The following is a 16787-nucleotide window of genomic DNA, read 5'->3' as shown; positions in this document are numbered from 1 at the left end:
AGATTTATTATATTTAACAGAAGGACTTAGCATCTCACTGTTAGATGCAAATGCTGGAAGTACTTACTGGAATAAGGTATAGATGCTAAGCAGCTAAGATAATTATTTAAAGAGCTTACCTAAGGCCATTGAAATTTTCTATAATTTAAAAACTTTTAATGGTGATCAATCTCTTGAAAACTATTCTGCATTATTCATATGGTATTGCACATGATGTAAGAATGACTTGTAAATTCTATGGCTTGCATATTGCAAAAGGTCAAATTAGATTTTTTTTTTCTTTCTGTCATTGCATCTGTGAGATGAGATACATGAAAAACAATAAAACTTCCTTATGAGTATAGAACTGCTACACCTGGGGCTGAGGCATGCAGAAAATTCACAGAAAGTAAACTTCACTCAATTGTCAGAGGCAGTTTACAAAATCAAGACTCACTCTCTCAAAGCTTTGAATACATAATTGAATATTGGCATCAAGTGACCATCCCCATTTTTAAATCCTGAAAAAGAAATTACTGAAAAAGTATTACACTTAGGACTTCTCATAGTTAGATATATAGAAATTTATACAAAATGCTTGTCCACTACAAGATTTCAGCCCTAAAGTCATATGGGTTTGTGACTACAACAATAAATCATAAAGCTTTCCACAAGCTAAGCAGTTGCTGCATGCTCTGAACGACCTAACCAACAGGCAACAAAACCAGTGTACCAAAATTCTTGGTCATCCTGAAAGTACCATATTCTTGACACAAGGCAAACAAAAGTAAGTGATTTTCAAGACTCATCAAGTAGAGCAAAGGTATTTAACAAAGGTATGGTTAAGTAGAAGGGAGATGGTAGAAAACAATGTAAGAGCAAGCACAGAAGTGCTTATATTTAGAGTTTCAACCTCAATATCATGGAAAATACTGAGAAATCACTATTTAGTGAGCAACCCGGGTCAGAAGACTGAATAATACCATGCTGCTGATTAAAAGCCAATCTGATACGGTTAGCAGTGTTCACAAGGGTCAGTCAAAAACTCCTAAGCAGCAGCAGCAGCAACAAAAGAAACATTTGTCATAATATGACAAAAAGAAAAGAGAAAATTAAGGAAGTAAGCAATCCCAACCTCTTCCATTTTAATTTGTGTCTGCATCCTGCTGAGGGAACAAACAGTTTGTAAGTTGTAGTCTGTCATGTAATTCAGTATTAGCTGCAGGCTAATAAATAGGACAGTAAAGCATATGCAAAGGCTGATTTATAGGATCCAAAGAGAGAGAGCCTAAGTCTTGCAGCTATTTGCATCTTCCTCACATACAAACAAGCACTGATGGAAAGTTTCCTGCTGAGAAAGAGAGAGAGGCAAGAGATGCACTGGAGAGAAACCTGGTTAAAAAAAAAGAAGAAAAAGGACTGGAATAAGTTCTTCAGAGAAAGGTTTTTCCATATTTGCGCAGCATAGCAGAGCACAATGCTGCAGTTGAAATTATTCATAATAAAAGGAAAGTCAGAAAAACCAGCAACACTAGGAGAGGTCTATGAATTAGCCAAGCCAGAGTTTTACTAGGTCCACCCTGAAGGTGTAACAGCATAGCTGTTCAGCAGGCAGTATGGCCGGTACAGAGCTAGGAAACATCATACTGGGTTTTTTTCTTGTCAAACTCATAAGCTAATGATTAAAATAGTGGCAGGGCTTGCTGTAATCATCACCCTCTTTAACTGCTGCTCAGCAGGTTTCCGCTTTTAGATCTAAAGCGTTCTTTAGAAGTCACAGCAGGACAGGGGTAACAGTGAGGATGTGATCTGAACCAGTGTCCCAGCACCAGTAAAAGAGGGGAACAAGCGGTGGTATTTAACATGGCAGAAGATTAACACATCAGATCAAAGCTAAAAAACAGCACAACAGATTTTAGGGCGGTGATTCTATGAGAAGTATATTTCATCATCTTACAGCTAGAATGGATGCTGGGAAATTATTTGCTCAGAAAAATGAAGCATTCTTCAATTGGGCAGAGATGGAGGAGGACTGCAAAATCTCAATGCAAAACTGCAATTTTGGCTATTTTCTTGCCTCAAATAATCTCACAGTTGAGTGGGGAACTAACTTCAAAGTGATCATTCTTTCCTTAACACAGAAACATGCTCTTTAATCTCTTCATTCAGATAGGACAAATGCAAACATAACCAACACCGAGCTTCTCCCTGGAGTTCAGTTATACTGGCTTTGAAAGAAAAGCAGTTCAGCTCCATCACTCAGAGGCAAATGCTATGCAAACTTTAAAAATCCCATTCACCTGAATACCTAATACAAGCTCGCTGAATGGCCTCCGTTCAGCATTGCTAACAGACTTCAAAAGATTTTTGTCATCTCCTAGCTTTGAAGCTGAACAGATTCTGGAGCTGCCATAATGCTAATATCCTTAGCTCTGAGCTCAACCATTCAGTGTTTACAAAGCTCCATCATTCTTTCCTCCAAAACTTGCAACCTTCTTTACCTTAGGATTAGAGCTTCAGCTTGTAAACGCCAACCTCCAAACCCAGCACAGTTTAACCAGTGACCATACAGTAGACCAGTTGCAGCATACGTAGTGGTGGAAGGGTGTGTGTAACACACAGTCTTTAAGAAGGCTCAGTACGCACACAAAGAGAGACTGTTTAAGAAAGGGTTAGACAACACAATCAAAGGTGGTTCAAGATGTACAAAGGGAAAAAAGCTAAATAAAATAAATCAAGGTAAGATCACTGGGAACCAACATACTGCTTTTAACTGTTCTATCTCTTGCTTTGCGGATTTTTAAAAACAATAAAATGGGCACACACTTTAGACATCCTAAGAAACCCAACTAGGCACTAAGCAGATTCACAGTATGCTGCCAACAAAGAGTAAAGCTTAAATCAAGGCAAAGATGGCTGGGGAATTTATTAGCACCTTGCTCAGGACAGAAACTGTCCCTTCCACAGGTGATTTGGAACTTCCTAGTTCAATGGTCCTACAACAAATACCTTACCTCTGCAGAAAGCCTATTAGCTGCAGTAACTACTGCATTTCTGAAAGAAATCAGAAACTACGCTTATTTACACTATGTCAAGCGCTGCAAAACTTTTAAAAGTTCTAATAATCACATTGGTCTGAGGCATTTGCATCTACAGAAACAGTCTACTGTCTTCATTAGAAATTAATTTGCTTCTCAGATACAGACGGGATCTATAGGGCTCACTGTAATGTAAATACTCATTGTTTTGCCGGTTTATTCTTAAAAGCTCTCATATTAATGATCGTCCTTTCATTCTAAGAAATCTGATGCATCCTTGCCTGCATTTCACAGTAAGTAAAGCTCTAATTTCTTAGGTTGTTTTTTTCCCCGCTGAAACAGAAGTAATATTTTGATGTGAAAAGGATATCTTTCCCGCTGAGATAACAGCTCATAGCCAACAATTATATCTCACAAGTGGCCAAGTATGCCTAAATCGTACCAGACTCTTCACCAACATTCAAGTATGGTCACAGATGATACTTCAAGGGACTTCTCTTGAATTAAAAGCATTTACCAGGATTGTAACCACAGGGTGGGTAAATTAAGAACAGCTTTAGATTCTACTTTCCAGGAGAAGCCCATTAATAACTTCCCTACAATTAAACACGCAGAAGAAAGATGAGCAGAAGGGAGTCACATACGCTGTTAACTCATCTTTTCTGCTAAATCCTTTAGCTAAGGCATAAGCAAAAAAAAGTGCAATTTTGAATTGTAATGTCACATGGGCATCATTAGCAATCAACTTGCATGAAAACGTGTACGTTAAAAAGAAACAAAGAACAACGAAAAGCTGCCAGACACATTTTACAATGGCACACATCTGGTGGTCTGAGTTACCAACCTATCCACTGCAAGAAAATTTCCAGTTAGCAAAAGCATTCAGAGTATGTCCTTAGCATTTCCTGAGCATCAACAGTCCTGAATTAATTTCTAGGCAGTCATCTTAAACTTTCTTGATAATTTTAACAAGAAACCGAAAAGGCTGAGAGTTCCAACTACAGGACATAAACCACAGGGATAATCTATTAGGAACACACCCTACTAGAGACTGCAGCACAGGTTGGAGAAAAAGTGGAATAAGGTGTTAATTCTGTATTTTGACTACACTGGGCAAGCAAGCTAGAAAGCTAATGGGGAGAAGTAATAGTGGCCAAGTAACTGCTGCTCCTCCCTTCCTTTTAAAAATAAATAAGAACTGGTAGTTGCAAGACTGTAGATTGACAAATGGATACTACAGCACAATGGAAGCCTCCAGCACTGAAACCCAAGAACTCAAGTTACTAGTTAACATTTTTTACGCCCAGCAGCAATATACTGGAAAGTCACATTACTGCTATCTTTCTGCAAGATGTGAGGCAGCATGAAATATGTGAAATTACCTTGTCCATACATTTCAAACAGAAGTGTTACCCTAGGTAGGCTGAAACACATTCATTTGTGTTTTGCCAGCATCCCTGCTTCTGCCAGCTGCACTGCTTGTTGGGAGCTTTCTCTAAAATAGGAAGTTAATAGGTAAGTATGGTGTATTGGAATACATGCCAATAAATAACATTCTATCTCCACTGATTTTGGGATCATATCTTTTATCTTAAGCCCAAAATTTAATATGAATTATTGAAGCATTTTTAACAATTTAGGATTGAGGATGCTTTGACAAGACAGCTTATTTAGACTTTGATGCCCATTTTCTCCTTTATATTGTCTGATGGGAAAGGCACCTCAGAACTGCAGATGAGAGAACAAAGCTTATCACCCTTTCTACAGAGGTCTACCCTACAAGATCAATTCATGGAAAAGTCACGGAAAGCAGAGAGAGTCTGGAAAAAGCAGAAGGTCTACCACCCAGTGATGCTTTCCCTTTCGTTATTTTTGTTCTTTGGAGATTCCCTCCGTTCCCTTTGAATGGGGGTAAGAGGGAACATGACACTGATAAAATACAAAAGGCAGTTACTATCCAAAGCAGCAAGAAAGCTCCCTTCTCCCCACAGGGAATCTTGCAGTTACTCAATTCAAGTAACTGCAATTAAATAAAAAAACCCCAAATCTTTTACCAAGTTAATCACACCTTCGTGTAAGGAAAAGCTATTTCTTACCGTCTTGAGAGAGAAGAAAATAACCCTGAAGATACCCGCTCACTACTACTAACTATTAGAGCTTTCTCTAAGACCAGTGAGGACTCCTTCCCCCAAGACTGCCCAAGCAGCAGAACTGCAGCTGACATGAGCTGTCTGCTCACCCCACCACAGCAATGATTGGCACCCAAGATGCAGCAGGGAGGATGGAGACAATTCTACAAACAAGGGAAGAAGGAACACCTTTCCGTAACACTCTTCATCCTTGGAAAACTGAAGGAGTCCTTTCTGCTTCAAAAAGATTGTTCCTTAATCTTTCTCCATTTATTATTGCATTTAAACCTTGTATTTAGTCCAGAACTTTATACATCATCACCAACATTACACTTAGAAATGTATACACTAAAAACAAGTCCAAGCAAATTCATCTCATGCCTACCTCTCTACCAGTCTCAAGTGAAATTTCAGTCAGAATAAAAACCAGAATTCTTGGACTTACATTTTCCTCAAAGAAAAACAAACAAAAAACCCAAAGCAAACAGAACCCCATAAATGATGCACATCATCTTTCAAGAAATATAAAAAGTTCCAAAAATACAGATTGAATTGTCAATACACCATTAGTTTACGGACTTTCCTTGTACCCCAGCTGTAGTTTTGTATTCTTCGTGGATACACTTATTCTGATTTATACCTTGTTGACTAATGTAAACAAGGCATGCACATGCTGGAACATGACTGCAAGTCTGTGTGGCACTCAACGCAATTCTGAAAACTGGAGTATACATTAATCAGTTCTCAAGGAAATGGCTTAATTTCCCAGTTCTATTTTGGAGGTTAAACAGAAGGAGAAGGAAATGTTTCATTTGGAAAGAACACGTATTGTTCATACTAACTGCTGATTTCTATGAAACAATGGCTTTGTCTTCCTGTCTTCCCCATCCACTTCCCAGAAAGTTGGACTGAAAGAAGAGAAAGCAAAGTTAAAGCTCTTGGTGAGAGTGAATGAGGGTTTGTAATCTCTTTGCCTCCCCTTTTCTCACCACACACCCACCTAACGATTAAAACTCAGTTAAAGCAACTGCTATTGGACTATACCGAACCAGACAATTAAACAGAGCAACAACAAGTTCAAGTAATTACCAGCCAGATGGGAACACCAAGGAAGAAAGTATTACATTCCCTACACCACTGTGAATGCAAAGAAATAAAGGAATGTAAGTGGCTTTTTCAGACACCCTACAATCACGAAGCCATTCTCCCTTATTCAGTAATTTCAAAAGCAACATAACCTTCATAAACGGTTCACATCACACACACAAACTCCATTCCGTGCTGGTGGAGTGTTCAAAAGAGCAACACCATTACATGCTTTACCAAATCTACACTTAACTTCTCATGGTATAGCACATGTGAATTTTGCAGACCGAATCTATTTGTGTAAACTGGAAAAAATAGAGAAAGATAGCACGCAGCCTGGGGGGAACCCTCATTATCACAGCTTTACTGATACTGTTGGTAGCGCCAGCAAGAGACCTTCTCCTGTTCACAAGGTGATAACTTTGAGGACCTTGATTAATGTGCATTACGCAGGCAGATGAATTCAAATCTACCCAGCAACTTCTGAGACCTGGATGAGTCTGATAAGTAGCTGGAAGGCATGAAAATTCCTATCTGACCTTATTAATGCATACTATAAAAAACACTTTTTTAAACAGTAAAATCTAAACCACACATATACCATAGCTGAGCTAAATGGTTGCAAGGCAGGGAACGGACTCTGTCTTCCAGCCGCCCTGATGGCAAAAGAGGGCAGTTGTAGTACAGTGTCAACTTTTCATGTCAGCATCCCCAATCTCCTGAGTGAAATAAGGCGACTTGAGTACCACCATGGAAACAGTAGTTATATTACTCTGTGATGACAAGGATATTATGTTAGTTTTAATGAGTACATTTAGCATGAATATCCCAGGGCATAGAATTATCCGTGCATCAGGCATGAAAATAAATTTTAAAAAAACAACAAACAAAAAATTTAAAGATTCTTTTTCATATCCACCACCTCTCTCGGTAATTGCTTTATATGAAGTGAAAGACTTTGGAGTTTGTGAGCATTCTAAACAATTATGTTGAAAGACAATTATATTTTCATCCTAGGAACAAGCTCGACTCTGGAGTACATGTGTAACTCTGCATTATATACTTTCATACCTACATTGCACTTGTTTTATTCAAGGAAACCTAAGGAGGACCTGATGAAACATTTCTAGGGCCAGCTCCAGCCCAAGATCAGGCTCAGCTGAGGAACAGAGATGTTTTTATTTCTTACTAACTTTAAGCTCCAAAAAGCTCTTTCTCCTGTTTTTCCTGCTGTTTAATAATTAACTGAAACTATTCTGGACACAGCTCCAATAATAAAGACTGAGATAGTCAAAACACCTGTAGAGGTTTTCCTTGACAAGTCTGCCTTATAATTGGAATTTGTACAGTATATTTAATACTGAAGAAGCTTAACTATATAGATACATTTAAATGTCTAATTATTTAGCATGCTTTTGACTCTTGAGTGTCTCAACTCTAGTAACTTGACAGGCGTGGGTTTTTGTTGTGGTTTTTTGTTTGGTGTTGGTGTACGTGGGGTTTTTGTGTTTTGTTGTTTTTAAAATTCCAGTGTCTTATGGCTTATGAAGAAAAGACTCAGATCAGTAAAGCAGTTTCCACTGTGTACCTGGTGAGTTAATAAACAGGCGGTGCAATTACAGTGACAAGTATCATACCAGAAAAGACCTAGAGAAAAAATAGTAAACAACTCTGAAAAAGAAACCACCTCTCCCCCTCTGGTGTCACTGAAGGCACGAGCTTCTCATGTCTAAAAACCTCAAGAAAAGAGTGACTGATAAAAAGACGAGCTGTTCCAAATACTACAAGGATGACAGAAAGCCACTCAGTTACAAGACAGACTGTTTTTCATCCAAGCTGACTAACTGAACACTTTGAAAAATCAACTAAGACAAAACTGAAGAGAACTAGAACATACCCTCAGAGGTCTGTAGAGCAGCTCTGTTGAGTACTCCTACCCTTGCAGTAGCAGAACAGACCCTAAGAAATTGCCACAAGCCTTAGAAGAATTTGCATCAAAATAATTTTGAGGGACTTCCTGGAGAGTGAAAATCTCAGAAAAATTGGCCCATGAAAAATAGGTTATAGTTGCTGTAATATTCCCTGTTTATCAGCTCTCCATAGATTCCAACCACATGTTGAGTAATTAATTTAGGCATCCAGAATATCTGAAAGGAATCAGGAAAGAAAACAATTGCAAACAAACCTACACACACAGAGTTCAAAATGTTATTCACAACCTTACATAATGCAACAGCTGTCCTGGAAGGATACTATCATTAATACAGACCTTAAATGATAAGATTCCGGCCAATTTCCACAGTATTTTAAACAATCTTTACACAAGCAAAACCTACACTTAGTTTAGAATATGAGTAACCATCACGCAGCTTATACTTAAAAAAAATTACGGACAAGAAGCATTCCATTCGTCTGCGATCAGTAGCGAGACACAGAATCTCTGGGGTTTTTTTGAAAACTGTCCTGTACAAAATTGTATTAAATTACTGTATGTGCAACAGCGAGAGATAAGAAATAGAGAAGAGCTATTTCCACTGGAGTACCAAAGGATGGTACGGTGTACAGATGGAAATGATAGGTTTCTCTGGCTTGACTATTATGATTCTAGAGCACAAAGAGAAGAATAAATGTATTGTCATTTATACAAGCCTTGCAACAGAGTCAGAAGACAGAAAGGTATTAGCATAGACAGCAAATAGCTCTACAGAAAAGCCTTTTCACAGTACTACAAAGGTATCTCCTGCCACTAAACATACTGTAATAATTGGAAACTAATACAGTTATGATCTTTTGTATAAGATTTCCATTAATTACTTTACAATAATACACTGTTCTTAGTAAAGATGTCCACAGAGTCAAGGAAGGTGTAGAAGAAGTACGTGCATTTCAAAGCAAACCCCCTCTTTCTCTATCTACCAAATATTAGCATTCAACATTGAGAAATGTAAATTACTCTTTCCTCTCTCAATACTACAATAAAATGTCTTATGCACAGGGAAGCAAATAGATCCTTTACATTAGAAGGATACGCTTCTAAACCTTAACCTTTCTTGAAGAAATCTCCTATGATTTTATGTTCAACTGCTCAAGAGAAAGCACGTGAGAAGCCAAGTATTAGTTTGGATTTAGTGGGTTTAGGGGCAGGACTATCAATTGAGCAAAACTTCAATTACAGACTAATTTAATGTATACCCAAGTACATTATTGCAATTCAATAAACATCTCTTCAGAATTAAACAATTCCAATTTGCTTTCATTTCAGCCTGTGTGCACGCATTACAGATTTGCTATTATCCATACTAAAATTAGTCAGACTGCTTGGAAGCACTCATCCATGCAATCCCAGTGTGTCGCAGCGCTGTATCAAACTAACCTCAAATGAACCACTTAACCTTACCTGCTTACTAACCAGGAGCAAGAAGCAGAGGAGGGTACCTTCCCGTAACAATAGTACTCTCCTAAAGTTTCTTTTAACTAGGTGTCTGCCTGAGTAATCCAGCAAGAAATCTATCAACGTCTCTCCCGGTGGACATCCAACAATTCACGTTTATAACTTATTCTTCTATTTTTTTCCTTCTTATATCAATGAGCCACCTACTCAGCTTCGCATATTCTGCTATTTGGTTGCTCTGGAAGGTTGCCTTCCCTCTATTTAGCTATGACACAATACTAGATATGCTACTCCTGGCAACTCAATTCCATTTTAATCATGAATTAATTCCTCTGGATTTGAACAAGATGCAAGATCACCGAGTAGGAATTAAAAGCACTTGGCATCTAATAGGAGCATTGTCTTTGTGATCTGTGTAGTTTGAATATCTGCACCACTCAGCGCTCTATATTTAAGGCATTATAAAGGCATCAGGATACTGATCATCAAATGACAGAGTAAGTTGGCAGAAAGTACTGCAGCGGACAAAAGTGATCTTGTGTCTACAGCAGCCCTCCATTTTCACAGAAAAGTGAAACATTTTGATCAATAAAATTATACTCAGTGAGCAGACTCATACTCCTCCCATTTGACGTCACCCCCACCCCAAACACGGAATGTCTCGGGAGCAACTTGGTCACTTTCCGATCTCTCCTCCTAAGAGGCAGTGAGCATCCCCATGGTGCAGCTCAGGGTAAGTTAAAGAAAAAAAAAATAAAAGCAGCACAGTAAATAGCACGCACATCTCGTGGAGGCAAGATTAAGACACATCTTGCATGTGTCAGGCACAGTATCAGCTCTTGAATCACAGTCAATAACAGTGCTAAACCCCTAGCATCCTTCAAGAACTACTGATGTTTCTGCTGTGTACTTCAGGACGTCAGCAGAATCAATCCCGTCATTTACTCCCAGCAGCCTTGAGCAGACTCTTCTGACATGCAATGCTCCATCATGAGATTATTGATGCCTGATAAAATACTGTAAAGGCAGGCAGGTGCAGCTGACTGACAGACAAACTGTTCAGCATTAAAAGTATCCATAGCTACCACGCATTACTACAAAAGCTTATGAAGAGGGCTGTATGCAGACAAAGTTTCAATTCAAATATTTGTTTTAAGAAAGTGATTGAAATTCACGTCACTTTTACCCTTTTTTCCTACTTAAATTTAATATGAATGAAAGAAGAAAGTCCAATAGGATGTCAATTTTTATACATAGATGCCATCTGGGAGGAAATACTCATCTTGCATAAACCTGCTGCTTTAGCGCAACCTACCTTTCACTATTAACTCTGCATAATTCGAAACTCCAGATCCACCATCCGAGCGAATGACACATCGGTACTTGCTGATACTGCGTTGAGAGGTGTCAGCTACACTGACGGTAGCCGAAAAACGTCTATGGTTGACCACTCGAGTGACCATCAATGCTGTGTCCCTTCCGTTCCACTGCTGTAAAGGCAGACAAGAATAATGTAAGTTAAGACAACACACAGATTATGCATCCATACGTAATTCATTCGTTGTCATGCTTCTTGACATTGCTCAGATCTTCACATCGCTAGGTTAGATTTTATACAAGCACCATTTTTCGAGAAGACTGCTTAGCCTTACCCCTGAAAAGTTTACTAGGTTGTGTGAACTAGGGCTTAAATACTCTTAACACATATATTTAAGTTTTCATGTCCATTTAATTTTTGAAACATATTTGGGCATTTGATGTATTATATGTATTGAAAAGGCTAGAGAGTGACAGTTCGGACTATGCAGCTGTACACAGTATATTGATAGGCCTGACTACGATATGAAAATACTACATATGAATGGATATCGTACACCTGGGAAAATGCTACAAATGAACAGATCTTCTAAATTTGGAATTTTCAGATGTAAAACTTCGATTCTGGGCCAAATAAACTGATTGGATGAGCAAATATCCTTTATGTCCAACGTTGCTCAATAAACCTCTCTACCAATGCCAGAATACATTTTCCCAACTGGGAAAGGGACAGATGAAGAATTAGCTAGAAGTAGAAGTTCTCCACAGCACAAACACCTGAACTTGCTCAGTTGGTCTAGTTTATTAGAAGTTTCAAAGGAAAACACACTGCTGTTTTGCCAATTTCCAGTAATCAGTTTTGGGGGTGTTTCCAAGGCTATTTTCATTAAATGTTTCAATTTTAGAGAATGGAAAACAGGTTTCCACTAGCAACAATAACGATTTCCTCCCAAACCCCCGCTTCTCACAGGAAAAGGTTCATACTGCTTCAGGTCAGAAGTGTTTTTACACACGTCTAGTCATAACTGTGGAAAGATTTCACTAAAAGAACTCAAAAAAGATAAAGAATAAGCCAAAAATATATCTCAGTGGATGCTAAAAGTACACCATAGGTTAATAAATTTCAGATAAAATGTAATTTTTAGGAGAACAGCTGTGATGAGAGTACAGTTAAAATGTCTCTCAAGTCATTTTTACATAATGCCAACTACATTTCTCACCAACTCAAGTCTTTTTTCCAGTACTAATTTTCATTTTTATGATTAGGTAAACTGATTCCTCCCTGAGTATTTAAACTAGATTTGAAATTGTTATTTTAAAAGTAGATTAAAATGTCTGAAGTCAATTAAAAAGTTTGAGAAAAATCTGTTAGTTATTTGACTACAAATGCCATAGCAACCATGACAAAGGCCATTCTCATCTGCCTCAGATGTTACAAACATGGGGTCACATCAGTCCAAGCTGTGAATAAGACCTAGCTTAAGTGTTCTGAAAGTTTATGTTGGCCCTGTGTATATGCATAGGACATCTAAACAAGAGAATCCTCTTGTTTGGGACGTTAGGAGTTTAATGGCACAGAAGTTTAGAAGAAGTGAAGAGCTCAACTACTTTAAAAGCTTCTAGAAGAGCTCTGCACGTAGAGCACGGGAATGTTGGGACTCCACATATCTGAGCACTTCAAAGGGCAGAACAAATAACTTCGCCCTTCACTGGGAAACATGCACTCCACCTCTCCAGTTTGATACACATTCCATTTCTAACTCTAGAACTGAAAATGAGTTCTTCAGGTTGTTACTATACCCACCCGAATAGCGCAACCCAGTCTTTCAAACCAGCCAGTAGGGTGAAAATATAGACATTAAGAAAGCGAATGTTTGGTCTTTTAGTGAGTGACTAAAAGGAATGATCTGCTATCAATGCAGCCAAGGGAGACTGGGAGGAAGAAACACAGCCGGTACAAACTGATTTTGCCTGTTTTCACCATCCAGGTAGTAATCTTAAACATTAGAGTAGGTTTCCTTCTTAACATATCATCACTGACTCTGGGCTGAGGACATTTCTGGAGTGAGAGAGGAAAGAAGATTGCATACTCAAGCAGAGGAGAAGAACTATTCCCACTCGTTCTGTCTCTTCTGCTTTATGACTGAGTGCTTACAGGTGCACAGGCATTTGAAGCCAAAGTTTTGCTGTTGCTAGCCATTTTTTCCCCCTCTTCTGTATTATGATTCTGTCCTTTGCCACCTTAAACTCTTACCTAGAAACAATTTAAGGCGGTTCTTGGAGGATCTTGATGAAAAGATTTTGCCCTACCACCCAGTCCTCCTCTATCTACTTATTTTACTTGAAAAAGTAAAAAAAAAAAAAAAAAAAGGCAAAAAACCCCCCATTACATTATTTTACCTGAAGCCAGAGTTTGTCATGCTGTGACCACTTCCCCCCAGCAATGCACTGGAACGTCGCGTTCTGTCCCACATTAACCTCCACATTCTGAAGTCGTAGGAAATGAGGTGCTTTTCCTAACAAAAGATACAAAATACTGCAAGGGTAGAGCAAGGCAGTAGTTGACTGTGTTACACCAACACAGATACAAACACTCAGCAAAGTATTGGGGCCTATCCCTGCCAAAGTGATTTAGCAAAAGCAAGCTGTCCTTCAGTATTTAACTACACACTGCAGGGAGAGGTGGATGATCGATCTGACAGAGGACGGCCCAAGGGATCATCCAAAGCTCTGGCACATCTGAAAACACAGACGCGCAGCAGGTCACAACACAAGTTCATGGTCATCAGCACAATTTCATACCGCTCGCTATAAAGAGTACTGGAGTAACTTCTTTTCTTTAGAAAATGGTGTTTCTGAAAAGGTCAACAAAACCCTCAAAGGCTTCTGAGCTTAACAAGCATGACTGACCCAACCCCAATTTTCATAAGAGGCTTTTTTCCTTTTTATTTTATTGACTATCATATACATCCTAGAGCTTTGCAATAATAATGTCATTAACATCAAATCTCTGATATTAAATGAAATATTCATATAAATGGCAGTATTGTATGACTGTATTAGTTTAAGATCACAGGTATCAGTGTTTTGATGATACTAAATTCAGTATTAATTCAATATTAAACCATTGATATCAAAATGCAGACATCACATTTTTCACAAGGGAACTAAATCAGAGGATTATCTTTTTGACTAAATACTAGATTCATTTACCTCTGCAAGTTAACTTATAAGAAAGGAAAAAGATTACAGTAGCAAACCTGACAGTTCTTGCTGGGCTTCAGAAGGTTTGTGCACCATTTGAAAACTTTTAGGACACACTGAACAGCTTTGTGAGACTCTAAAGGTCAATTCAACTTCATCTTTACATTTTCTAATATGATTAGACACCAATAAAATACATAATTTCAGTTGACATACCAATCCATCTTTTTCTATTGGAATTAAATAGCTTAAAGGATGTGGGCATCTGTGTGTCTGTGTGCATGAAGCTTGACATACAGGCATTTGTCCACTACAGACACAGGAATAGAGAACTCATACCTATACACTCCATCAAATGTTTTTATTTAGTTTCTGAGTCCATTCATCACACGCTTAGTTTGCTGACAGCTCCTGAAAGATAGTGACACTCTGTAGCATCGTGCTTTCTGGGGATCAGCAATTTGCGTCAAAGTTTACTGGAAGACTACTTCTGGGAGACAGACAGAACATACTACGTGATATTTGCAGGCTATACCAGTAATTTCTGCCCGCAGTTTAAGGTGGGCAGACATAAACCAGTGCCAAAGCTGCGTAGCCTGGGTGAGCGCAGTCACACCAACCCCAAACTTCTGGTCCTCAGGTCTGCCCAAGTTCCAGGGCATAGGGCTGTCCTACGATTGCAAGTGCTTGTGCACATATGGTTGATGACCTTTTAGCATAAAGAAAATGGATATTCCAGTGCACTCCTCTGCACAAAAAAAAAAAGGCAACACCATCAGATACTTATTTTTCTCCATGACTGTGTTGTTAGGGGCATTTCACTGCATTTTTGCTGATACTTGGGTTTGTCTGCGATACTGTCATCTATGAAGGTAAAGCAGAAGTGAAAAAATAACACCAATAATTTCAGTACTCCAGGGTCAGCAGGAGCATCGTAGTTCGTGTGTTTTGAGTTATAACGACTGTAAAACATATACAGGGGGCAAAGCCTGCACAAGGCAATGGAACACGCTCTGATGACATTTACCCTGGTGGCTGTCACCCCTGAACAACAAAAGCAATGCTGGGAATCAGCAGCAGCATTTACAAAGACTGCAGAGGACTTGCAGCTTGCAATGAGTTCCATACACTGCAGGTTGCAAACTGATTCAAAATGGAGTAATTAAATGTTTGAATCATTTGGGGTTTGAGTCACCAAGAAGGTACTTAATTTTGAAGAGGGACCTGCATATACTTGGAGAAATGGATTTAAAATCGGTTTAAATACTTGATTAAGCAGGGCATAACACAGCATGCTGTCTCCCTTTTTTAAAAATCCCATGGCCTTCTTGTGTAGGCTTTGCCCCAAGGTTTGTTCAGTGGCCTCTTTCCCAGTGAAGGGATCAGCCATCACCCAACACGCCGTGGAATGCACGCCGACCATTTGGGGGATTTGTTTGGATGTTGCCAGTTATCAGCAACATCTGGTTAATACAGATTGTAAGTATTTCTTAATGAAGTAAATACACCCAAAGGCCTGAGCAATGAGCACATGGTAAATACAAATATAATTTAGTTAAACAGCAATTAACCATACTGCAGTTATCCAAAATGTCCTGTTAAACTTGGGCAGAACCATGTCTGTCACATTGAATGGCAGCTATTCTTTGAAATTCTATATTGCAAGAAAACCAGTTAATTTCACTCCATTGATATGATCCATGACTTTTTTGTGAGCAGCTGTCACTGACTTACTGAAACTATGAACTAGTGAGAGGGGCTGTTAAAAAAATAAATCTTTAGAAGAAACTGTATACTACATAATACAGACACACACAGTCCTCAAGCCACACTGTAGATACATACACTGAGAAACCAGACAAGTTCAGACTCAAAGATTGAAACTCAAGGTTTCTTTAAATAGAAAAAAAAAATTATATATATAAATCTGAGCTTATTATTATGGCTGCAATAGAAGAAACGCAGCACTAATTTTTGAACAGCATAATGAACCTACATTAGTTTCTATTCCTGTGCAAGCGTACTGTCTGAATGAGATTTATTTTTAATATCTTTACCGGGGTGCTGAGAGGGTTTAACATTTGTTGAGACACACACACCTGTGGGATATGTCCTTTACCAAGGAAATACTGAAACAATTTGTTTCTTCTTAAGTTAACCACACAGGATATTATCAGAAGCTTTTTAGATTTTTTTTTTCTACAGCAATATGATTCAGAAATAATAAACCAATTAGTTTTATGTTCTCATAACAAGAGACAAAGAGAGACTTCCACAGATGTTCTGGCACTAGCTATAGACTGAGAGCAGTTTTGCCTTTTGCACCACTTGCAAAGTTATGTAATTATGCAAGGCTGATTGTCTTTAGGTGTCTCTCAGAGGGATACGAGAAGACATTTTAGTGCTGACCAAATTGGGTAAATCACTCCTTTAGGCTGCAGAGCCTGGTATATAAACACATTGATACAGTTAGTAAAACAAAGAGTGCTCACTGCATGGATGGGCGAGAACTCTGACTTCATCCACAGCTATGTACCCTGGATGTCCTTTCAAAGAGACAGATTCAAATATCACCTGAAATACAAAACAGGGAAACGTTTTCTTAAGAAGAATAGCTACGCTAGTCATTTGGTCAGTCACTAT

General features: G+C 38.6%; 1 protein-coding gene across 2 annotated transcripts in view; it reads right to left on the bottom strand.

Annotated features, from left to right (window-relative positions):
- PTPRT (protein tyrosine phosphatase receptor type T) overlaps window positions 1–13450 on the bottom strand; it is a 280775-nt gene extending 267325 nt beyond the window's left edge. For both annotated transcript variants that reach the window (XM_054845732.1, XM_054845733.1), the window contains exons 1-2: window positions 13341–13450; window positions 10939–11113 (exon numbers count right to left, since the gene is read on the bottom strand). In XM_054845732.1, coding sequence (XP_054701707.1) covers window positions 10939–11086 — 148 coding nt within the window. In that variant the 5' untranslated portion in view covers window positions 11087–11113; window positions 13341–13450. The remainder of the gene's footprint in view (window positions 1–10938; window positions 11114–13340) is intronic.
- Window positions 13451–16787: the final 3337 nt, after the last annotated feature.

This window comes from Grus americana, chromosome 17 (genome assembly GCF_028858705.1).
Source record: "Grus americana isolate bGruAme1 chromosome 17, bGruAme1.mat, whole genome shotgun sequence".
Classification (NCBI taxonomy): Eukaryota; Metazoa; Chordata; class Aves; order Gruiformes; family Gruidae; genus Grus; species Grus americana.
The sequence above is the reverse complement of the archived record's forward strand: the minus strand, read 5'-3'. Positions and strand labels throughout refer to the sequence as shown.